The following is a 26,219-nucleotide window of genomic DNA, read 5'->3' as shown; positions in this document are numbered from 1 at the left end:
CCTTCACATTAACATCAGAGTACAAATGACTGAGGGCATCAGTGATAGCGCTGTAACATTCCAAAATAGCTTCTATGGCTTTTGCATGTGCCTCCCATTGGGAACTATTTCTTAAAGAATTGTTCCTTATTGACAATTATATTGCAAACCTGATTCAAATCTGAATCAAATCTGCTTGAAAAAGGCTAACTTATAACTAAACAAACAGGTTCACTTCTTAATAAACAGACAACTCACAAAGCAGTTTGGTAGACCATTCAAAACTTTACTAATTATCGGCCGATGGAGGTGGCAAGGAAAACAAACCGCAGCCAAGAGAGCAACACAGACACATGGCTGTCCTCTCTCCACTTCCCTTGGCCACAGAATTACATGGTATTATATACTGTTGATGCGGTTGATGCCCCGCCGGCAGTTTAAAATAAAATGGTCTAAAGCCGGAAGATGGCCATGAGGGGGGGCCCAATAGGAGGGGGTCCGTTGGAGACGGGTAAAAGGACCATTAATGGGGGGGCGAGGACTCCTTCCCATGGAAGAACAGTGTGAGGCGGAGTCGACGGAAGAAGAGCTCCAAATCGTGGCGGGCGCGGAACTCATTGAGGTGAGGATGGAGGGGGACAAAGGTGAGGCCTCTGCTGAGGACAGACCGTTTGGTATCTGAGAGGGGGAGGTCAGGGGGGATGATGAACACACGGCAGGGATGGGAGTTGGGGCCGGGGGAAGGCAGGTGAGTAGACTGATGCCGCGGCGATGTCTGGGGGGGGGGGGGGGGGGGGGGGGGGGGTATGAGGATTATAGTGTGGATGGGGAAGAGCTGGGGTCACATGGCTTGAGTGGAATGGGGAAGACCCAATGGAACAGCCACTGAGGTTACCAGGGTTGGGGGGGATTGGGGGCTAGCACTAGGACCCAACGCAGTCAAACTCAGGGGAGTTGGAGTCTGCAGCGTAGAAACAGCGCCACTGATGGAAGGTTTTGTAACAACGCCACTATGTCAAAAGTTTTATACACCTTGGTGGAGCAGGCCGAGGCCCCCCTAGATCTCGAGGCCCTAAGCTTAAGCTTGCTAGCTTATACGTAAATCCGGCCCTGTATAAGAGATCTCTCAGCACCCAGTCTTTCCATCACCTTTGGAAACTTTTATTGCTGTTACACGAGGTCCAAAGTTGTGCCAATGAAAGTCAAATAAGCCATTGTGAGACTGAGAAACAAGAATAAAACTGTTAGAGACATCAGCCAAACCTTAGGCTTACCAAAATCAACTGTGAGATAACTAATCGCAAAGGGACTGGTAGGCCAAGGAAGACCTCCACAGCTGATGACAGAAGAATTCTCTCTCTAATAAAGAAATATCCCCAAACACCTTTCCGACATCAGAAACACTCTTTAGGTGTGGATTTGCCAATGATCACTGTCCGCAGAAGACTTCATGAACAGAAATACAGAGGCTACACTGCAAGATGCAAGCCACTGGTTAGCCACATAAATAGGATGGCAAGATTACAGTTTGCCAAGAAGTACTTAAAAGAGCAACCACAGTTTTGGAAAAAGGTCTTGTGGAGATGAGACGAAGATTAACATATCAGAGTGATGGCAAGAGCAAAGTATGAAAGAGAGAAGGAACTGCCCAAGATCCAAAGCATACCACCTCATCTGTGAAACACAGTGGTGTGGGTGTTATGGTCTGGGAATGTATGGCTGCTGAAGGTACTGGCTCACTTATCGTCATTGATGAAAGTGGTGGCGCTGTTGAACAGCTGCAGCTCGCCTGCAGTCCGTCTGTTTTTACTTTTTTTGTTGTTTTTTTTTGTCTTGTTTTAATTACATTTTAGTTTATTAGGTTGTGTTATGTGTGGGGGGGGAGGTGAAACATGTTTTTCTGTCTCTTCCTTCGGGGGAATGCGACTCTTTCTGTCCTCCCTTCTCTGCATCCGTCTGCGCTGAGGCCTAATGGCGGAGCTGGCGGCCTCCAACTACGACCGACCTCGAGGTCCGGAAGCAGAGCCAGCCAGGACTCACCAGCGCGAGGCTGGCCGAATTCGGAGCTGTGGCGGCGTTCCGGTGGCAGCGGCATGACTCGGGGCTGTGGCGGCGTTCCGGTGGCAGCGGCATGCCTCGGGGCTGAGGCGGTGCTCCAGTGGTTGAGGCGGCGTTCCAGCGGCGGCGACCTGAATCCGGGGCTCGGCCATGGGCCAGTGGATGACATCGTCGGGAGCTCACAGGTCACAGGTTGGTGAACTGTTTTTACGGAGCTCCCGCGGCAACAGCTGCATCCGCTGGACTGGAGGGCGGCATCTTCGGCAGCTTCGACCACCCCGGGCCGCGGAGCTTGAACCGGCCCGTTCGCGGAGCTCGGTTGAGCCGCGGGACTGAATTACCATCCTCGGTGGGGTAACAACATCGGAGGCCTGGATCGCCTCAGCGCAGAGGGAGAATAAGGAGGGAAGAGACCGTGACTTTCAGACTTTTGCCTCCATCACAGTGAGGAGGTGCCTGGTGAACTCACTGTGGTGGATGTTAATTTGTGCTTATTGTGTGTTTTGTTATTTATTATTATATGTATGACTGCAGGCAACAAAATTTCATTCCGACGGAAAGGTCTGAATGACAAATAAAGGAATCTAATCTAATTTAATCTAATCTAATCTAATGATACAACTGCTGATGGTAGGAGCATAATGAATTCTGAAGTGTATAGACACATCCTATCTGCTCAAGTTCAAACAAATGCCTCAAAATTCTACAGCAAGACAATGATTCCAAACATCCTGCTAAAGCAACAAAGGAGTTTTTCAAAGCTGAAAAATGGTAAATTCTTGAGTGGCCAGGTCAATCACCCGATCTGAGCCCAATTGAGCATGCCTTGTATATGTTGAAGAGAAAACTGAAGGGACTAGCCCCCAAAACAAGCATAATCTAAAGATGGCTGCAATACAGGCTTGGCAGAGCATCACCATAGAAGACACCCAGCAACTGGTGATGTCCATGAATCGCAGACTTCAAGCAGTCATTACATGCAAAGGATATGCAACAAAATACTAAACATGACTACTTTCATTGACATGACATTGCTGTGTCCCAAACATTATGGTGCCCTGAAATAGGAGGAACTATGTATAAACACTGCTGTAATTTCTACCTGGTGAACCAACATATATAAAAATGGCCTTTATTAAAATCTGACAATGTGCACTTTAACTACATGTGATTTTTTCTATTACAAATCTCAAATTGTGGAGTACAGAGGCAAATAAATAAATGATGGGTCTTTGGCCCAAACATTATGTTGGGCACTGTATATTTATAGATACAAAATACACAGTGATAAGCGGAAAGAGTAGGAATGAAAATGAAAAAATGATCAGCCATGATCAAATTGACTGGTGGAGGTAAAGTGCAAGAGCCGAATGACCTAACCCCACATTTTTCTTTCTATGATTTCTGAGCTCATTATTGAAGAATTATGCCTTTTGACATCTTTACACATTTGAGACAATTTACAATGGCATATTAACACCTACACGTGATTTTTGGATGCGGAAGGAAATTGGAACACCTGAATGTGGTCACAAGGAGAGGAAGCAAACGTCATACAAAACTAGAGATCTGGTTTGAGCTCAGATCACTGAGGCTGTGAGGAGGCAGCAGTCCAAACCTGACTGCTCTCTCTGCAGCTCCAGGTTCCTGTACTAAGCAAGATTTTTCATTGTGCATTTGACAATGTCATTGCAACATGAAATACCAGCAATAAAAAGCAAAAGTGCATACAACAAATAGAAAATGTTTACTATTGAACACTGAACTTAATTTGAGAACATGGAGTAATAATGAAAATGATACTGTAATCTGAACTATTAGTACAATTAGATATGAAGACGTATTGACAATATTAGATTTGTTCCGTAAAAGGAGAGGACAACTAATGTAAGCCAGCACCAGCTTTCCACACCCTACATTCCTTAAGGGCCTGTCCCACTGTACAAGCTAATTCAAGAGTTCTCCCGAGTTTCCCCTGATTTGAACTCGGAGAATTACGGTAATAGCTGCTCGTAGGTACTCGGGGCTCTCGTGGACATTTTTCAAGATGTTGAAAAATCTTCACGAGTCTTCACGAGCTTACCGCTTTTTCCCGAGTACCTGCCGTTAGCGTTACGAGCCGCTAAGTGACGTCCCAAGCTCCGACGTACCCTCTACGTACATTCTACATGCTTACCACAAATTTGATTTTTTTTTAAACTCGGGAGAGCTCTTGATTTACCTCATACAGTGGGACAGGCCCTTTACTTAAAAAGGATAATGCAATAAAGGCCGTAAAGATCAATTTTAAAGCTAAACACTACAATGGTGTGAAGCTTACAAATAGTGTTTGGTTATACTTAGTGGATGGGTTAGCATTTGTAGGGAGAGAATCAGAATAAACTTTTCAAGTTCATGATAGCTGTGTTACTCTCTTTACAGATGCTGCTTGAACCGCTGGTTCTGACAATACTTGGAAAGATTATCTCTTCCACTTAGTTGGTGATCATATCAGTGTTAGCAAAGACATTTAAAAAAATTATGAGGCAGAGGAAAGTACAAACTATTTTCAGTCTTTCAAAATGGGCAATTTGCTGGAGTATAAAACCATATTATGAATTTGAAATCGGGCTCAATATTATTAAATTGGAAAAATTAAAAAAATAATTTGCATTAATGTCACTGTGACAGGTGAATCCTTATTTTCCTTAACTTTAATGATTGCAGTTCAAAAAAAAGAAAATTTATAACACTAAACTTAAGAATGATCTGTTCAACCTGCAGAGTGAATAGAGCTTTAAATCTTCGTAGGAATGTATTTTTGATCCTATGAATATTTTATGTTTCATTTAAAATATGACTTCTAATGCCTCTACATCTCTTCAATATTTATCCAATACATGCTTCGACTGCATCTAAATTATAGCACAGCACTTTTTTTCTGAGTATGCAAATTGCTTGATTAAATGTTATTCCACTTAAGTCATTTAAATAATATTCAGCATTCATGTGTAAGGAAAAATGCTGAAAATAGCAGATGAGTAAGAATATCATTGATCCAAAATGTAGCAAACCAGACAGTGCTAAGGAGCTTAATTCCTACGATGTAATGAATTCTAATGAGTGTTAACGTAAATCATCCTTTATAATACTCCTAGGTTATTGATGTAATGTCAAAATCCTTCAGAAGCCATATCATAAAGGGTGACAACTTCTTTCACACATTGAATTTAATGACTGTAGCAAGCATGGTGGTGGATACAAAATATAACATTTTTTATTTAGATTGGGATGTTCAACCAGAATCCTGGTTAACTTGTATACTCTACCAGACACCACCGCAAATACATTATCTATGATATATCTCGTTGGGTCAAATCAAACAGACTGACTGCCAGGGACAGTTATCAGCCATTCACAGCCAATTTTGCATTTGATTTATATGCTGGCTTGGCCAAATGCACAAGCCCAAAATGACCTGGAAGCCAGATACCATGCATCCAATCTTCTGCTCTCACAATGGACAATGGTGATGATAGGGAGAGAAGACAGAAGCACTTTACACCTGCCACTTCAATTGATGGTAGAAGTGGCTAGTGTAAAAATGGAAAGAGGTCAGAGATGTGCTCTTTACTTAAAATATCTTTGTCAGTGTTTTATAGTGTTTAGGGTGAATTGCTTTTAGTTTTACATTTTATTTACAATTATATAAAGAGTTTTTAAATGCCTCTAAATAGTAGAACGCTCTGGAGACAATTCACGTGAAGCCAAGTTGTGGCCTAGGGTTCCTTCTGCCTCATGGGAGTGGCTTTGCCCTCCACATGAAAAATTACCATGTCTAGGCAAGCAGGAGTCATGCTCAGTGAGCCCAGGCAATTGGTGTGATTCAGTCTATTTCTGTTTGTTGAAACCTATTATAAGTTAAAGGAATGGCAGGGCCAACTGGAGACGTTGGTGATGGCTGAGAGCTAACAAATATTGGAAAATTACAAAAGAAAGAAATAAAATCAATGTTATAGTCATACAGCATGGAATCAGGATCTTCGGCCCAAATTGCCCACGTCAACCAACATCTATCTACACTAGTCCCACCTGCCTGTGTTTGCCCCATATTCCTCTAAACCTGTTCTATCCATGTAAGGTAATGTCAATAGACAATAGACAATAGGTGCAGGAGTAGGCCATTCGGCCCTTCGAGCCAGCACCGCCATTCAATGTGATCATGGCTGATCATCCCCAATCAGTACCCCGTTCCTGCCTTCTCTCCATATCCCCTGACTCCGCTATCTTTAAGAGCCCTATCTAGCTCTCTCTTGAAAGTATCCAGAGAACCGGCCTCCACTGCCCTCTGAGACAGAGAATTCCATACTCACAGCTCTCTGAGAGAAAAAGTGTTTCCTCGTCTCCATTCTAAATGGCTTACCCCTTATTCTTGAACTGTGGCCACTGGTTCTGGACTCCCCCAACATCGGGAACATGTTTCCTGACTCTAGCGTGTCCAAACCCGTAACAATCTTATATGTTTCAATAAGATATCCTCTCATCCTTCTAAACTCCAGAGTGTACAAGCCTGGCCATTCCATTCTCTCAGCATTTGACAGTCCCGCCATCCCAAGAATTAACCTTGTAAACCTACGCTGCACTCCCTCAATAGCAAGAATGTCCTTCCTCAAATAGGGGACCAAATTAGGGGTCCTATTCATGCTTGCTATGGTAATTCATTCAATGTATGAAAGAAGAAAGTATCCTATCCATGTTAAAAGACCAAAATACATCAATCTTGTTTTAGAAAATCAGGCACAAAAGGGAGGTGTTATTTAGCAAGTCATCTGGAGCCAATGTATATGTCCAAAGTCATTGGGGAAAACTCTGGCAATCTTCTTTGCATGTTGAATGACTATCAAATAGCGTATTACGAATGTTGTATCCCTATTGTGAAAGGAAGATAAACCTTCTAAGTGAGTCCAATATCAGAAGTGCAAAAATTACCAGAAAATGTTGTCAAGGGCAAAGTAATTCTTGCTTCAGGAACCCTGAGACCCAACCAGATAAGACACAACCAGAATTTATTTATTAAAGGTTATGCCATATTAGAAGAAACAAGGAACTGCAGATGTTACTTTATGTAAAAAGACATAAAGTGCTGAAGTAACTCAGCAGTCAGGCAGCATCCCTGGAGAACATGGATGGGTGATGTTTCAGGTCGGGACCCTTCTTCAGACTGATTGTTGGGGGGGAATAAAGCTGGGAGAGGAGACACAAGACAATGCGTGGCGGGTAATAGATGGACATGGGCAAGAGAGTTTTTTGATAGGCAGATGGTTGGAACAAAGCCAATTACAGAGAAAATAACTGGGGAAGACTTCATTTGGGTGGGAAGCAATGAGTGACCCAAGGAGGTGTGGAGGAAGCACTCACTATGGAGAGTAGAAAGGGGTGCGATGGGAAGATGTGACAGGTGTTTGCATCATGTTGGAGGCAACAAGAATTTTAAGAATAAGGATTAAGCCATTTAGAACGGAGATGAGGAAACACTTTTTCTCACAGGGAGCGGTGAGTCTGTGGAATTCTCTGCCTCAGAGGGCGGTGGGGGCAGGTTTTCCCTGGATGCTTTCAAGAGCTAGATAGGGCTCTTAAAAATAGCGGAGTCAGGGGATGTGGGGAGAAGGCAGGAACGGGGTACTGATTGGGGATAATCAGCCATGATCACATTGAATGGCGGTGCTGGCTCGAAGGGCCAAATGACCTACTGCTGCACCTATTGTCTATTGTCTATTGTAAATGTCAGAAGATGATGTGATGGACGTGGAGGATGGTGAAAGCTGAGAAGCAAGTGCAGAACCAGGACACAGGAGATGCGGGTGAGGGGTCCATCTATGACAGATAATGATTAATATGGAATATTAATATGGAGTATCAATGTGGAAACGATTGACTGTAAATTATGGTTGGGCCATGTCTAAGTAATTTGATTAAGTATTTTGATGAATAAAAGTTTTGTAAACGTGCTGCCACTGGTCATTTATATTGGCTTGAATAATGCATTGATAAAGCAATCCAACAGATTTAATGAGACATTTGAAGCATGTGCTATTAAAGCAATGCAGATAATTTGTGCAATTTACTAAAGAAAAGGAGACAGAACAATGGATGTTCACTCTGGGGAGAATTATACGGTGGAATTGCCAAAGATCAATATTAGAGCCATTATTTCTCTCGTCGTATATAAATGGTCTACAATTTGATGAAAGGAGTACATTTTTGCAGGTGAACCAAAACTTGGCTACACATGGGGCAGAAAATAACTTTGATTTCTTATAAATACAGCTGTAATGCTAAAATTGCCAATTTAACCTATGTGATTGCTTTGACCTCTTTCTGACTGTCGTGCTTTATCAGCCTGCAACAGCTTACTTTCACATCATCTGCACAGAAAGTAGTAAGTCATATTCTCAATGACTACAGGAGGATACATCAAAATGGCCACATGGACATACATGTAACGGATGCATTTCACGTAGGTAAGTTTCAATTGATGCTCTGTAAGAAGAATATGGGAAGAATCTGAAGAGTGCTACATTGAAGATGCAAAAGCACATGGAGGCAATGAATTCAAAATGTTTTCAAGCTGATGACACAAGTTGGTAAAATAGGTATCAAAGTTAAGGGGATACTTGACTTTGTAAATCGAGGTGCAAAATATTGCAAACACCCTTTGCAAATCACTGGTTACGCATCAGGTAGAATTTGGGCTTTGTGTTTTATTAACACTTCAATATTCGGCATTATTGAATTCTCTCTGCAGATAGCTGTCTAACTTCTGTTAGTTTCTCTCAGATTAAAACATGTTGACATCATAACTCAGCAAATTATTTTTAGCACTGCAGCAAAAAACCACTGGACAGCAACATTAAACTGTGATACTCAAGAGATGTTTTAATCAATCTAAGATACCAGAAAGGAACTACAGTAATCCAACACCAACAAGTTAAATATTATTTTTAAAGAAAGACACATACAGTAACTTTTCCGTGTGAAACAACATGAGAGACATACACATTATCCATAATTCAAGGTTTCTAATTATTTTACTACTTTAAACTTGACCATATTTCTTTGCTTAAAAAGGATTGGCAAAGCAATTGTATCCAACTTCCTACTTTTGTTACAGTATCTGAACACTTTCTTGGCACAGGATACATCACATTTGAACTGGGAATACTCATTTTGGGGGAATCTAATGCAAAGAACTGCTATAAATAGACTGCCTATTAACCTATTAAATGTTTTTTTTTAATTGTAAAGGCAAATGTTACTTTAACAAAATGCTGAGCAAATTTACATAATCAACAGAGAGTTCACTGCCGAATATTAATAATTTAGAATCAGATGTTAGAAACTTGATAGTTATGAGGAAATTATGAACCACTAAAAGGAGGAAATTCACTAGCTATGTGCCATTTGGTCTATTTGTGAGAGATCAGGACAAGGTATTAACATTAGATTTTATTTTCAAACCCTTTCTAAGCTAGAGGTGCTACTAATGATAGAGCTATTGTTAAATGGTATGTCAACTTGTAATTTCCTTCTCTTCATTGACAAAACAGAAGGTTACAACCCTGTTCTGGGTTACAAATATATATCACTCCTTTGGGCATACAAATACTAATCTTCCATTTATCATTGAAGCAATGCACAATACAGATGAGGGCTGAATAGAATTCCAATCTGGTGACTCCAATAAAAAATACATTGGGAACTACATTGAAACAAATCATTACTCCAGCCCTCGGTGAAATAAAATTTCATGAATTTTCCATCTATATCTCCGGAAGAGAGAGATTCCAGTACACTCTGGTTAAACAAGCAGCTACGGTTGGAGAACTTCCTTCTCTTAACATAATCATTCAGGCAGAAAATGGAAGTACATGACTAATTTAAGGAAAATGCATCACTTATCCCAAGAACACCAGATATATTTCAGACACATTATTGGGTCAGGACAATAGGTGTCGATAGGATCATCTGCGACTAATCCAGTCACTAATTATCCCCCTTTCTCCTTTGAACCCCACTCCTAAATGTCCCAAATTTCCTACTCCTTCACACCAAAACCCATAATTTCGTATGGGGCTCAACAAATACATTGGATAAAACTGTAGCTTAATACTACTTCAGCAAAATACATAACTGCCATACGATTATAGCACAAAACTAAAATGGATGTTCATAGAATTACCATAATGTAATACAAAAATTCTTCCAATACACTACAAAATTAACCACAAATAAACAACTGCTGTGTATGAACCACAGCCTGGTCAAACAACAGTGCCGCCTTCAGAAATATTTAAGAGTATAGTAGAAGAATTCTGCCATACGTTGTTAGACTTAACATAAATAAATGTGGTAATTTAGTGGGATCCATGAAAAAAAAGCAGTCTTCTCTCTTTCCTCAATAACCCATAACAAATTAACAATACTCTTGACCTAGATATCAATTAACTAACTCCAAAAACAAAATAATTGCAACCTGCTACAATAATTGGCTCATTGATTCCGGAAATACATTCAGATGATTTCATAGAGAAAATTTGCAAAATATGTAGAAAATGAGCAACACCCAAAAAACTGTGCAAACAGAAATATATTAATTAAAGAAATGCCAGAATCTGCTATTTACATTTATTGTATGATTAACAGTGTAAAAATAAAATAGTTTAAGATGGTTAAAAATTTAAGCATTTAAGCATTTTTCCTGAGGTGTTAACAAAGGAAATATTTCAAATAACATGAATTATTATATTGGCTGCAATGTTTTTTAACAAGAATCTTTGATCAAAAGCCCTCTGCCTAGCCTGACATGTGTTCATGGCAATCCATAAATGTATGTGTTTAAATATGTTATGAATTGTCTTGTTTCTCTTGAATATCATGAAATAAAATAATAATGGGAATCATAAAGCATTTTTTTAAACTTTGATACTTACTCCATGATCAACATTCATTCTCTTGGTTGAAAGGTAGGATGCTGTATACACTTTTATTTTAGGCAATTCCTTTTGTTTGAGAATGTCTTATTACCTGCCTACCTTTGTGGGTTCTGAAGTTAGTAATGTGGAAATCGGAGACGCTTCAACAGATGGGGCAGGAGATGGCGATGGGGATGCCAGTGGACAGTTTTTGAAGTGGTGTACTCCTTTGGCTGCATACTGACCTCTTTTGCAGTGAGAATCCTTGGTTCTCAATACCATCCTCAATGCTCCACATTGAGTGGTGATTCCCAGTGGAGATGTCACTTTTTTTAAGGAGACTTTGAGATTATCATTGAACCTTTTCCACCATTCCCAAACAATCTCTTCCGACAATCAAGCTCAGAATACAGTCTCCATTTCCAGAAACTGATGTAGGGCACAATAGACAGAATAGACACAAAAAGCTAGTAACAACAAGTCAGGCAACGTCTCTGGAGAAAAGTAATAGGTGAAGTTTCGGGTTGAGACCGTTCTTTAGACTGAGAGTCATGGGAAGGGAAACAAGAGCTATCCTAGTAGCCTACAGAGTGTAACTACATCCTCAGTTTTGGGACATTAGTCTGGGAGAGGACACTGACCCCTATCCTTCCAGTGAATTTGGAGGACAGAACAGTGGTGGCATTAATGCAGTTCCTTGCGATGCCTACTGTAGGCAGCCCAGTGTTTTATATAAATATTGCATGATCAGGAAGGATGAGTTATCTGTTTACATGCAGTGGCTTTTATAAAAATGTTATGTAAAAATGATATGTACATATACCCAATTAAATTCAAAAGACGGATGACAACAAGATTCTTATTCAGAAAGCAAACAAACTACATGAGTGTCCATGTGATCTTAATTTCACCATGTTTCAAACTGAGCAAAGCACATCCTACCTAAATATTTGCTGTGGTCTCTGGTTCCAGAGATCTTCTTATCTATCTATCCCACATACCCAAGAACTAATAAACTGACAAAAATTATAATAAGGGAGCCATGAACACCACCATTTCCCCTCCTTGAAAAATACAGCAGTATAGTCCATCCATCCTCGTGATCCACACTGGCCATCAGTCACCCGTCCTTGAATTCTCTCACACTTCTTGATCCTAACCTCACTGCAACATTCCTTATATATTCACGAAAAGAAAAACAAAGACCTACATTTATGTAACATCTTTCAAGATTTCTGGATATTAAATTGTTTTGACAAGTGGCCACTCCTCTAATGTAGAAAAATCAATCTAAAGTGCATCTGAATATAAAAACATACAAGTGCAAGAAACAGGATTTCTGCATAGACTTGAGCACATATTGATTGCCAAATATGACAAACTTTCATTTCAAATGGCAGAGTTTAAAATTTGCAATATACACAAAATCTCTGGGATGGGTGGGGGGGGGGGGGGGTTAGGGTTCACAGACATAAAGGCACATTTTACAGAAGAGTTTGTCATATTTTACACTTGTCCCTCCAGCATGTATTTTCTAGATGCCTAAATCTGCTTTAATGAACACTATCAAGAGTAAGGGTGATAAAGAGATTGGATGGATCCTCTAAAAGGAGAGGCAATAAACGCAGGGAGAGTAGAGGCCATTGCTGTACAAAGTGATTACATATTTTAACACAAATGTGATAGAATTAGGATTATATTCCCTAACTGCAAATATAATGTGTTTAGCAGAGTAAAGCTCTAGAAGTAATCAGCCATCCTGGTTTTTGATTAGGATCAGATCCATTTAGAATTGTTCTACTGGAAAGGGTTATAATTGCACTTTTTGTACATGACATATTTCATTAAATATTTTTCAGTTCAATACTTTTATTTTTCCATGATCTTTCAGTTATTATTTCTTGACCATACAATTTAATTATAAAACCATAGCAACCTCCACCACAGAAAATGACGAGACTCAATTATTTTATAAACTGGTACAATACGGGTTTCTAAAATCTACTCTCGTTTAGGTAAAGGTCTGATAAAAAAAAAAATTCTGGTCTAGAATTTAATTTTCACAATGTTGCATCATTTAATTATATCTAAAGATGTGTAGATTCCATTCTTTAGACTTTTAATTTACTTTAGAGATACAGTGCGGAAATATGCTCTTTAGCCCACCGAATCCTCACCAACCACGATCGCCCCATACACTAACACTATCCTACACATCAGGGACAATTTACAATCTACAGAAGCCAATTAACCTACAAATGTGTATGTCTTTGTAGGATGGGAGGAAACTGGAGAACCCAAACTGGAGAACATACAAACTCTGTACAGACAGCACCCTCAGTCAGGTTCGAACTGGGGTCTCTGGAGCTATAAGGCAGCAGCACTAGCATTGCGCCGCTGTGCTGCCCTCTGATGCTAGGCATAAGGGTCATTTAGACGGCATGGAAACAGGCCCTTTAGCCCATCAAGCCATTTTAAATGTCAAAACATTTTGCATCAATCACCATTAAAAAAATACACATGCAACAATTATTCCTAATTTGTGCATCGGGTTTTAAAAGCTTGAAAATGGCAAATCAGAAAGGTATTTAAAAAGAACCTACTCTGCAATGAGTGTAAAGTTGCACCAATCACTGGAATTCATTTCATTGAGTTGGCTTGCAAACAGATCTCCACACCAGTACACTTTTTCGAGCATAGCTGTCCCATTACAGATCCTTAAAATGTTTTCATCTGACTGGTTTGATTGTAATTGATTCTGCGAGTTTGCAAAATCCTTGGCTGAAAACAAACAAGAAAATGCATTTGATTAGAACATTTAAAACTTTTCAATTAACTTTTTCTAAGAATTGAAATACTTTTGAAAGCAAAACCTGAGAGTTTTCACATTATAATTATGATCAATGATGTTCCATTTCCTGCATTAATCAACCCATCCAACCAATCCCAAGCCAACTTGCAACAAAATCCTAATTAGGTTATTAATAACCAAAATAGGTTATTGTTCTAATAAATTCCAATCAGAATGGCCATTTCCAGTAGCATTGTTCATAAAATTAATGATGCTGTGTAAATATTCAGTTGACAGTTTCAGAACTTTAAAAACAATGAGGAGTTTTGCAATAATTTTCAAACACTTAGCGTTTTATTCATATTGTACCCATCAGGATAATTACTAGTAAATGCAGTTCATTTTATATTAAATTTCCATCTGAAATCTTATTCTCTACATTTAACTTTGCATTAAAAAAAACAACATGAACCTCTTGACAGAAGTTTATATCATTTACAATTACATTGTGCCCATCAGGATAAGTACTAATAACCTGTTCATTTCGCTATGTTATATTCCCATCTGAAATCTTACACTCTACGTTTAACTTTGCATAGAAAACAACCTGAATCTCTAGATACACACAAAAGTGCAGTGCAGGAGTTTACACTCATTCGTAAGTGGCGGAATCCCAGGTGCAATTTGCAACATCTGACATTTTAGTTATTAACCAGTTACTGAATATGATGAATTTTGGAACCAGTAACTGAATTCACGCCTTTCTGTTGCAGACGCCAGTCGTGTGAACAATATTACAAATAGTAATGTTTTATACAGGAGTAGTTCTGATACGTATATTGTTACAACACTAGTAACAATAGTGTTACTAGTGTTGTAAGTAACACTAACTTACAAATACCCAGGAATGAATCAAATAGGACAAAACAGAATATTTGCAAAGCTAGAAGGCACAAACATGCATTACGCGTTATAGGTCAATGACAATCCGGTGGTTTCCTCTTACCTGCAAAGCCAGGTGTCAACAAACTATTACCTACAAAACATACAAAAAGCATTAGAAGATGACATTAGAAGATGATGTTTACTAGAGTACTTAGTTTGTAAAACAAAACAAAAATGGAACACGACCGATTCGATTCTTTTTGCCGATGTAAACGCAATTATACTGTTGGTATGTTCTCTCGGAGAGGCATCTCTGTGATCCTTGTTCATTACTGTGCGGGTCGGATCGCGAACCAGGACGATAGACACAAAATGCTGGAGTAACTCAGCGGGTCAGGCAGCATCTCTGGATAGAAGGAATTGGTGACGTTTCGGGTCGAGACCCTTCTTCAGACTATGAAGCTGTCTGTCCCGTTGTAATTCCAGCCTTTTGTGTCCATCTTCGGTGTAAACCAACATCTGCAGTTCCTTCCTACGCGTTACCGGACGACACCGATACAAACCTGGGACATTTTCAGCGTGGGGAGAAGGATTGTCTACATTTGAAGACAACAAAACCAAGGCGGGGAAGCCATAAAATAAATTGATCGAAGGGTTTATTTTTAATGTGGACAGAGGAAGAGTAAATTAATTATTTTGTCTCTCAAAAGAAGCGTGCACATTGGAGCCACAAGGAACTGCAGATGTTGAAATCTTGAGCAAAACACAAACAGCTGGAGGAACTCAGCGAGTCACTCAGGCAGCATCACTCAGAGTCCGAAGAAGGGTCCCGACCCTTAGCTGTCTGTCCATTCTCTCCACAGATGCTGCCTGGCCCTACGAGTTCCTATAGCACTCTGCATTGTGTATATTGGAAGAAGGACGAATGAAACTAATTTACTGAAGTGAGAGACAAGAGCAAATAGAAATCCCGGAAAGGCCAAAATTTAAGTTTACAAATATAAAGATAAGCCCCACAAAATGTTGGCTCGCTCTCTGTTTGTTTGTTTCCCTGGGACAAGAAACTGCAATCACATTCAGATGCTGGAATCTTGAGTAAAACATAAAGTGCTGGAAGAAATCAGCGGGTCTGGCAACATCTCTGGAGGACGTGGGCTGTGTAAAAGACATGGGTATAGAAACGTCGCCTATCCGCGTCCTCCAGAGATGCTGTCTGAACCGTTGAATTACTTTAGCGCGTTGTGTTGTGTACATTGGAAGAACGACTAATGCAACTCAAGTGAGAGGTAAGAGAAAAAGAAAAACAGAATGGCCAAAATGAATGTTTACAAATACAAAGGTAAGACAGCTCACTACATGTTGGGCCTCTCCCCGCTGTGTTGTCCCGGGACGACAGGGGTACTGCCGTCGGCCGGACGCAGCCTTGGGAGAGGGAGGCAAGGGTTAGATGTCGCCGGTTCCCGGGCGGCTGCCCACCTCAGTGCTGCTGTTCGAGGGAGCAAAACAAAGTATCCGCCTTACCCCAAACCGCGAAAGCCAGGAACTGCACAAGAAGCAGGGCATCCTTGTCCATCACGATGAGCCGGCTGCATTGAGCAGGGGGGCAGGTCTGGGTCCCTCTCTCTCGCTCTCGCTCTCGCTCCGTCCACCCCCCACAGTCCAAGATGCTCCGGCAACTTTGTCTCCGAGTCCCAACACTCGAGTCTTCGCTCGCTGCCAGTGATCTGCGCAACGAGATCCCCCCCAACACTCGGGCTCAAGGCTGGCAGTTTTTAATCGAATGTAAATCCAAATCACACCGCCGTGTTTGCGTTTTGTTTTATTCGCGCTCGCTGTCAGCCCTCGATGCCTGAGCTTCCTTTTTCCCCCCTCTTGCGATTCTCGCTTCTCCAATCGATCTGCTGGCGCAAGATCACATGGCCATTGTCAAAATAAAGCCACCGCTCCCCCCCAGTCCCAGTTCACCAGCGGGACAGGGGCTCGGATCTCACCTCGGGCATTGCTGCCTCAACAGTTTTCATCAGCTCAACCCCCACTGTAAGTTCCCAAGCATTAGGACAATGGAAATTGTTTCCACAGTAATTGTTCACATATTGCAAAATCAACAGGGAGGGGGAGAAGCGGGTGAGATGGACTCACCAGTCACACTTATCTCACTTCTCGCTGCAACCCCGGGGTCCCTACAGCCCAGAGGAACACCAAGAGCAGAGCAGCAATGATGTTCTCGGCTTTGAGCCGGGTGGCTGCTTCATTGCCGCGCCACTGGGTTCCGAAGAGGAAGAGTTGTTGATATCTTTATTAATCACATATAGCTCTCTGCATTCTCCTTTGTTTTTATGCCAAGGCCTGGAAAGTAAAACGGGCCAATCTTGCAACACATTTATGGAACTTCCATGCGATAATAAGGTACCGCCATTGTCATTCTTTCTAAATATCGGGCGCTGCACAAATGGGCATGATTTTGGATTGGGAAACGGAAGATACAAGGTTAGCGACCCTCATCTCGGTGCAATATTAACACTGAGTTGTCTCCAAGCCTGTTGCACGGTTAAAACAAATGTGACCTGTTGATGGATTATCAGAACTTCTGGACCACATTTATCTCCAACATTAAATGGACATTGGTGACACAAGAGACTATAGATTCTGGGATGTTAAGAAATGCGCAACATGCTGGGGGAACTCAGTGGGTCAGGTAGCATCTAGGGAGGAATGGACAGGTGATGCTTCGAGTCGGGACCCTTCAGATTGAGTAAATAACCATTAACGTTAAATTCTATCATCAGTCTGCATAGTCCCAGTTTTGACAATGTAGCTCTGTAGATCCTGCCAAACACGGAAATCCGAGTCAGAATTGACGAAACCCCATCTACGTCCTTGTGCATGCAGTGTGGTTTTATCCCGCATGTATATGTCCCTAAGAATGTCATTACAAATATAATAGTCTGCATTTAATAACTAAACAAATGAAAATAAAATACTACAAGGGCACAGGTAGTTAATATCAGATATTTCCACTACTTCGTCGATTTACCAATACTGTCAGGTACGTTTCATGCGTTGGAATCAACTAACTATATGCATGGAACAAATCCATGATGCATGCCAATCTGAAGAAGGATCCCGATCCGAAACGTCCTGTCGATTCGGTACCCAGATGATGCCTGCCAGGTTGAGTTCCTCCAGCACTTTGCTCAAGATTCCAGCATCCGCAGGCTCTTGTCTCTCAGTTCCAAATTATATGCTTTTTTTTACATTTAAAAAACTTGGAAGTATATGTAGAAGGTTTGAGTTTAGGATAGTCCCAACTCAATTCTATGAAGATTTACGACAGAATCAGACACCATTTCGGCAGTTAAAACGTAAAACTTGATAATCTGTGGTTGCCAGGTGCAATTAAATCAATGGGCAAAGTGCTCCACTCGGAGAGAAGAAATCCCGTAGGTTGGGAATCAAGCACATTGGTGGGATAAAGAACAGGAAGCATAATTGAGCTTTTAGTTACTAAAGTGTCTGGAAAGGATCAGAGGAGTTGGGGTTAAAGTAGTAATAGTACATGAAATAGAAACACGTTACACAGTATTCTCTAGCATTAATGTTGTCCCCCCCCCCCATTCTCCCGCCAAATGGGTTCATTTTTTAAGGTAAGTCATTTGCTCAAGAAATTCTATAGAATAAGTAATTGCACATTGTTTCCATTGTTTGAGGGGCGTAAATCGGTGACTGTCCTGAATAAAGTTAATTATTAACAGATTATTAATATTTCCCCTTAGAACATAATCTATATATTACTAAAACTCTCATATTGTTTGTTTGTGAGTGTCTGTCTGTCTGTCTGTCTGTCTGTCTGTCTGTCTGTCTGTCTGTCTGTCTGTCTGTCTGTCTGTCTGTCTGTCTGTCTGTGAGTCATGCCCTGAATTATGCCAAACAGTACACAATAGTGCTACAATTTTTGGACCATCTTACTCACAATTGTCTTGTGCTATGTTTTTATCAAGTTTTGTTCAGATTGGTGTCATATTTTACAAGTTATTCACATTTTTTACTTTAAAAAATTCAGTTTGAGAAAAATGTATTCCATCTGCACACTGCCAGTTACAGCTAGGACATCATAATGGGATCCAGATCCTTGCTGGCCTTCCCTGCAACAATGTTGCAATCACAGAACACTGAGCCCTGTCAGCAAGTTTTAAAAGTTTAAAAATAGGGAGGCTGAAGGGGGGGGGGGGGGGGGGGGGGGGCGGAGGGGGGGAGCTGGAGTGCTGGGGGAGGCAGGGGAAGTGCAATTGGATTATTTTTGACAGTCCTGGCAGCAAGTGCAATTGGGAGGCTGAAGAGTGCTGGGGCATAAGGGGAAATGAGCCGCTCCAGCTCAGTTGGGGGCTAGGGGTGAGTGGTGGAATATTGCATTGGAGGAATGGGTTGCGTTGGAGGCATGGGTGAGTGGTGGAATATTGCATTGGGGGACGGGTTGCGTTGGGGGACCAGGCCTCCTGTGTGATAGGGACCCAACGGGTCCAACAACTCTCATCTTGTTGAGTGGATGTCTGCGTCTGAGTGAGTGAGAGTGTGTGAGTGAGTGATTGAGTGAGTGAGATCCTGAAATTATGCCAAAATGGTCTCAACAGTGCTACAATATTTCCACCACCTTACTCACAGTTGTCCTGTGGTGTGTTTTCAACAAACTTCGTTCAGATTGATGTTATATTTTATAAGTTATTCACATTTTTAACTTTACAAAATCCAGTTTGAGAAAAATGTTTTCCATCTGCACACTAGCAGTTACAGCTATGACATCACAATGGGATCCAACTCCTTGCTGACCCTTCCTGCAACAATGTTGCAATCACAGAACACTGATTCCTGCCACTTATAAACAGAGAGGCTGAAAAGGAGGGGTATTGCTGGGGGATAATGGAAAATGAGTCGCCCCTGCGCAGTTGGGGCTATGGGTGAGAGGTGGAATACTGTGTTTGGGGAACAGGTTGCGTTGGGGGAATGGGTGATTGATGGAATATTGCATTGAGGTAACGGGTTGCGTTGGGGGACCAGGTCTCCCGTGTGACAGGGACCCAACGGGTCCCACTTGGTCTAGTGTATCCTAATTGTCCAAACAATCCTTCGACTTCAAGTTTTGTGATTAATTTCTCATCTATATAACCCTAAAACTCTGATCTTGTACGTGTGTATATGTGTGTGTCCTTACAACTTTGCGAAAAAACTACACTGTAACGATAACATTTTTACATATTCCAGTTCACATTTTTGCCGTCGAGGCCAGGAGCACCTTATCTGAACATTTCATGCTTTATTTCTCGACATTACTGAAAATGTTTAAAAATATCAAGACTTTTAAATGACCAGCTTTCACTGATGATGTCACAATGGGTCTGCTCGGTGCCGTCTCACACACAGAATCTTCCACGTGCTTTGAGTGACGTCACCCCCCAACCCCCCCCCCCCCCCCCCCCCCCCCCCCCCCCCCCCCCCCCCCCCCCCCCCCCCCCCCCCCCCCCCCACCCCCCCGCCTGGGTTATTCAAAAGACGCCGCTGGTGGAAGGAAGGACGAGCCCAGAGATGAAGTCGGGACTATTGGACTGTTTTTTTCCAGGCTTACGTTTCAAAGAAAATGAGTGAGATCAAGCAGCGAAGCAATGTTTCTGAGCTATGATGGCACCACCAGAAAAGACGCCGCCGATGGAACAAAGATGAAGTCGGGGCCTGCCAGGAGATGAAGTCGGGACCTGGACTGTGGCAGCCGAATTGACCGAGAAGAATCAGAAACCCCAGCTCCAAAAGGCAGCAAACAACCCCCCTCCCTCTCTACCTCCTCCCCCTCTGTCTCTACCCCCTCCCTCTCTGCCCCCCCCCCTCCCTCTCTCCCCCGTCCTCGAGAAAGGGATAGTGATCTGTCTCTCACACCGTTGCAGTCCAAATGAAATCAAGAGATGATGATAATGCACTGCAGATCAGAAAACAACAGCAGAGAGAGAAAGTGTGAGAGAGGGAGAGAAAGAGGGTGGGAGAGAGAGACAATTAATAGGTGGATAGGAACTACCTATTATGTGAGGAATATTATGACATCATGAGAATAGATCGGGTAGATGCATGGGGTCTCTTGCCCAGAGTTGGTGAATCAAGAACTAGAGGACACAGGTTTAAGGTGAAGGGGAACAGAGTTAATAGGAATCTGTGGGGTAATCTTTTCACATAAATGGTGGTGGGTATATGGAACAAGCTGCCAGAGAAGGTAGTTGAGGTTGGGACTATCCCAATGTTTAAGGCACAGTTAGACAGGTACATGGATAGGACAGGTTTTCCCAACAAATCCAAACCCTCCAACCTCTGTTTCTGGCAGATTTGGGGAGGAACTTGAAACTGATATATTTGTGGGATGCAGGTCTTTTAGTAAAAGAGGCTGCATGTCTCTCTTAACAAGATTTCCATTTTCATCTACTTTTAAAGGGGTTTCCTGGTTTCAGGACACCAGCAGGTGAAAGGAGAAAAGAAGGATAAATAACACTGAAGAGGAGCAAAGGAATTTAATTGAAGTTCAGCAAGCCATTTTATAAACCAGCCCTTGCCCTCAATCCTTTCAAAATAATCTTGCCAGACACCACAGAATTGCCAATCCCTCGTCTCTCTCAATGATCATGAGGCTCACAATTGTTCTCATGATCCTTTGTAATCCCCCTCCGTGATCTCTTCCCCATTCTCTTCACTCCAACCTCACAATCCCTTTACTCATTACATGGGACTACCATTCCCCTCATGATTCCTGGGATGTCAGGACTTTCATATGAAGAAAGACTGGATAGACTCGGCTTGTACACGCTAGAATTTAGAAGATTGAGGGGGAATCTTATAGAAACTTACAAAATTCTTAAGGGGTTGGACAGGCTAGATGCAGGAAGATTGTTCCCGATGTTGGGGAAGTCCAGAACTAGGGGTCACAGTTTAAGGATAAGAGGGAAGTCGTTTAGGACCGAGATGAGAAAAACATTTTTCACACAGAGAGTGGTGAATCTGTGGAATTCTCTGCCACAGAAGGTAGTTGAGGCCAGTTCATTGGCTATATTTAAGAGGGAGTTAGACGTGGCCCTTGTGGCTAAAGGGATCAGGGGATATGGAGAGAAGGCAGGGTTGGGATACTGTTGGATGATCAGCCATGATCATATTGAATGGCGGTGCAGGCTTGAAGGGCCAAATGGCCTACTCCTGCACCTATTTTCTATGTTTCTATGATCCCTGGTCCATCACATGTCATTTGCTCTTCATTGCAAACTCTGCCCTCCCCCATGGTTTTATCACACCCACATCAGGTGGTCTCCCTGATAAGAATCTTTTCACTTCTCTATGATCTAACTGTTCATTACAACATCCACTAAAATATATTTGCAGCGCTGGAGACCTGGATTCGATCCTGACTATGGGTGCTGTCTGTATGGAGTTTGTACGTTCTCCCCGTGACCTGCGTGGGTTTTCTCCAGGTGTTCATGTTTCTTCCCATACTTCCCAAGATCTTCGGTTTCCTCCCACGCTCCAAAGACGTTCAGGTGTGCAGGTAAATTGGCTTAGTATAAATGTAAATTGTCCCGTGTGTGTGTAGGATAGTGTTAATGTGAGAGGATCGCTGGTCGGCGTGGACTCGGTGGACCACTGTACTGTACTTTACTTGCACTGTATCTCTAAACTAAAACTAAAAAGGTATAGAATTAGGCCTTTTGGCCCATTGAATCTGGTCTGCCAGTCGATCATGGCTGATCTATTTTTCCCTCTCCAGCCCATTCTTCTGACTTCTCTCTGTCACCTTTGATGCCCTTACTAGTCAAGAGCTTATTTCTCTCCACTTTAAAAATGCTCAATAACTTGGCCTCCACCACTATCTGTGGCAATGAATTCCACAGATTCACCACCTTTTGGCTAAAGAAATTCCTCCTCATCTCCATCCATTTTCAACCATTCCAAGACCACATCATTTCATGAAATGAATTCCTCCCCAGAAGGATGTTCAGGATTGAAATAGCGAATGTCTAAAATCCTATTGAATTCAGGGAAATGCATTCTACTTCGTCTGACAATGACATCTTCTAAGAAGTTCTGAACTCACACCTGCGTAAATATCACAGCCTATATTTCACATTGATGACATTTAAAAGTCAATCATTTTTTTCCATTTTTGCTACCTGTTCCATGTTTCCAGCATTTTAATTGTAAAAATCTGATAAATATTCATAATTTTCAAGAATCTCTCATCCAAACATGATGAAAGTAGTGAATCTTCAAGAAACATAAGCTTATCAGATGAATTAATTAAATACATTTTGAAAATTAATGATTTATCATTATACTTTATCATTGCTGGTGTCCTAAAACACTGCATAGAACAGATGCATTTGTATTTGTTACCTAATTGACTAAAAGCTTAGTGACAACTAATGGTCAGAGATACTTTGGCAGCTGTTGACAGAAATGACTGCCCATGCCAGCGTCCACCTGTTCAACCTTTTTATCCCCCCTTTGCTTGTATTTCTGCATGAATTATTATTCAATTTTCCATATTCAATTACTTTTCACAGGTTGCTGTTACTGACATATCTCATACACTCAAATGAAAGAAATTTACTTGGTAAATGCAGCTGAATTAAGCCAGAGAAATAGTTGATGCTTGTTAACATGAATAAGATCAATGTATCATTTGCTGTTGCTTTGGCAATAAAATATCTGTAAGGATGACACAGACTTTCTCAATGAACTCAATAATCATTTCGGCAGGTTTGAGGCACTGGACACCACTACAGTGAGGAAATTAGAGCCACAACCAGGAGAACAGACACTGTCTTTTGAAACTGCTGAAGTCCGCAGAATCCTGGAGGGCATTGACAAGCGAAAGGCAGCCGGACCGGATAACATACCGGGGCGCCTGCTTAGGGGATGTGCCGACCAGCTGGCCCTGGTTCTGACAGACATTTTTAACACCTCCCTGAACCAGGCCATTGTTCCATCATGTTTCAAGACAGCCACCATCATACCAGTTCCCAAAAAGTCCACAATAACCTGCCTAAATGATTACCGCCCCGTAGCACTCACACCAATAATAATGAAGTGCTTTGAGAGGCTTATTAAGCAGCACATGGTCTCTAAACTCCCCTCCAGTTTTGACCCGTTCCAGTTTGCTTATCGCCCGAACCGCTCCACAGAGGATGCTATTTCCTCTGCAGTCCACCTGAGCCTACAACACCTGGAGGAGAGGAACACCCACGTGCGGATGCTGTTTGTTGACTTCAGCTCAGCATTTAACACGATAATCCCCCAGCATCTGGTGAGCAAACTGGCACCCTTAGGATTCAATACCAGACTATGCAACTGGATCCTGGATTTCCTTTCTGAAAGACCCCAGTCTGTGCGGGTGGGGAAGAACACCTCCTCGGTCATCACACTGAGCACCGGCTCCCCTCAGGGCTGTGTCCTGAGTCCGCTGCTCTTCACATTGATGACACATGACTGTGTCACCAGGTCCACTACTAACCATATCATCAAATACGCGGATGACACAACAGTAGTGGGCCTCATCCGCAACAATGACGACCAGGCATACAGAGAGGAGGTGGAGCAGCTGGTGAGCTGGTGCAGCAGGAACAACCTTCTCCTAAATGTGGACAAAACCAAGGAGATTGTCGTCGACTTCAGAAAGAAAAATCAGCCCAGTCACACTCTGCTGTGCATCAACAACTTAGCAGTGGAGCAGGTGAAAAGCATCAAGTTCCTGGGGGTGCATATAACGGATACCTTAACTTGGACTACAAACATCACATCTCTGGTAAAACGGGCACAGCAGCGGTTGTACTTCCTCCGCAGGTTGAGAAGTTTACACCTCCACCCTCCCATCCTCACCACATTCTACAGAAGCACCATTTAATCAGTCATGACCAGCTGCATCTCTATGTGGTGCGGCGGCTGTACAGCTGCGGACTGGAAGTGCCTTCAGAGAGTGGTGAGGACAGCGGAAAAAATCATTGGGACTTCCCTTCCTTCCATCATGGACATTGGTTACAAACGCTGTCTGATTAGAGCTAAGGGCATTACCAGAGCCCCCACACACCCACAATATGGACTGTTTACACTGCTGAACTCTGGGAGGAGGTACCGCAGCATGAAGAGCGGGACAACCAGGTTCTGCAACAGCTTCATCCCCCAGGCCATAAGACTATTGAACTCACAATCAAACCGATGCTAGAACTTTCTTATACATTGCCACTTTTAAAAACTTTCCTATATATCTATTTTACAGAACTATGCACATGAAGCACTTTTTATGGGCACACTAAGCACTTTTACTGATCGCCTGATATAAATGTTATATTCTGCTGCTACTTTGAAGAGTCAATGCAACGAAATTTCGTTCAATGTGCACTGTGTCTATGTGTATACCTGAATGACAATTAAAGTTTTATTATTATTATTATTATTATTATTATTATTATTATTATTATTATTATTATATCTGAATTAATTTAAATATTTCTAGATGGATTAAAGCACACAGCAGAAGAATTTTCATTCTCATTATTAATATAATAATGAACATCTGCATGTTAATCGATACAAATAAAACAAGATGTGCAGATATGTTGTAATGCAAGATAATGAGTTATACTAGTTAGTCAATCAAGAGGATGTAAGTTTATTTTTTTATTCTTGCTGTTTTCAATGTGTTTATCATGTGTATGTTAATTGTTGTTGACTATTTTTAAACACAGTATTAGCAAACTGAATTTGCTCAAGATAACCACTGCAATTAAATAACCCAGGAAGGAATTTATGTATACTTTTAGCACTTCGTTCTAAAAATAGCACAAAAAGAAAGTACTTCCATATGTTCACAACCCTTGAAACCAGAGAAATTGAAGTTTCTTTTAAAAATAATAATCTCAATGATCATAACCAATTGGTACTTATTATTTACCTTTTATGTATTAATTTTTTCCCCCTATTTCAGCTCCAGAAACCAACGATGCTATCAAATGGAAATAAAATACCAGACTGTGAGTTAATGTTTTGGTATCTTTGTTTCTGTAGCAATTAATTTTTCATTTTCAGAATAGAGGAAATACTAACAAGAGTAGCATTTATTGCCTATCTCTAATTTCCTTTAAGATTATGATAATGTGACAGGTTCTTAATTTCTGCACTCTTTCGGGTGAAGATAGTCCAAGAGTGAGAATGGGAAGGAGTTCCAGGCTTTAGATCCAGAGATGATAAAGTGTGACTTGAGGTTGCAGTGTTCCCATGTGCTTGCTGCCCCAGACTTCTTGCTGGAAGAGGTCACAAGTTTACATGCCACTGAAGAGTAGCCCAGGCAAGTCATTGCATTAGATTTTGTAGGTGTTTCGCATTACAGCCACTGTGCACCAGCAGAAAGAATTAATATTAAGGGTAGTTCAAGATATGACAATCAAACAAGCTCTTTTGTCCTGGATGTTGCTGTGTTTTCTGAGTATTGTAGGAGTCTCACTCACCCAGGCAAGTGGAGAGTATCCTTTCACACTCCTGTC

At 41.6% G+C, this 26,219-nt stretch overlaps 1 protein-coding gene across 1 annotated transcript in view; it reads right to left on the bottom strand.

Annotated features, from left to right (window-relative positions):
* Positions 1–17,602, bottom strand: part of LOC129710262 (receptor activity-modifying protein 3-like) — a 52,650-nt gene extending 35,048 nt beyond the window's left edge. Inside the window, exons 1-3 of the mRNA XM_055657144.1 lie at positions 16,186–17,602; positions 14,786–14,815; positions 13,592–13,769 (exon numbers count right to left, since the gene is read on the bottom strand). Of these exons, the coding sequence (XP_055513119.1) occupies positions 13,592–13,769; positions 14,786–14,815; positions 16,186–16,237 (260 nt within the window). The 5' untranslated portion in view covers positions 16,238–17,602. The remainder of the gene's footprint in view (positions 1–13,591; positions 13,770–14,785; positions 14,816–16,185) is intronic.
* Between the last annotated feature and the right edge of the window lie 8,617 nt (positions 17,603–26,219).

The sequence above is a fragment of the Leucoraja erinacea genome, chromosome 2, assembly GCF_028641065.1.
Source record: "Leucoraja erinacea ecotype New England chromosome 2, Leri_hhj_1, whole genome shotgun sequence".
NCBI classification, from domain to species: domain Eukaryota; kingdom Metazoa; phylum Chordata; class Chondrichthyes; order Rajiformes; family Rajidae; genus Leucoraja; species Leucoraja erinaceus.
Note: the sequence above shows the minus strand (reverse complement) of the source record. Positions and strands in the feature narration are given on the sequence as shown.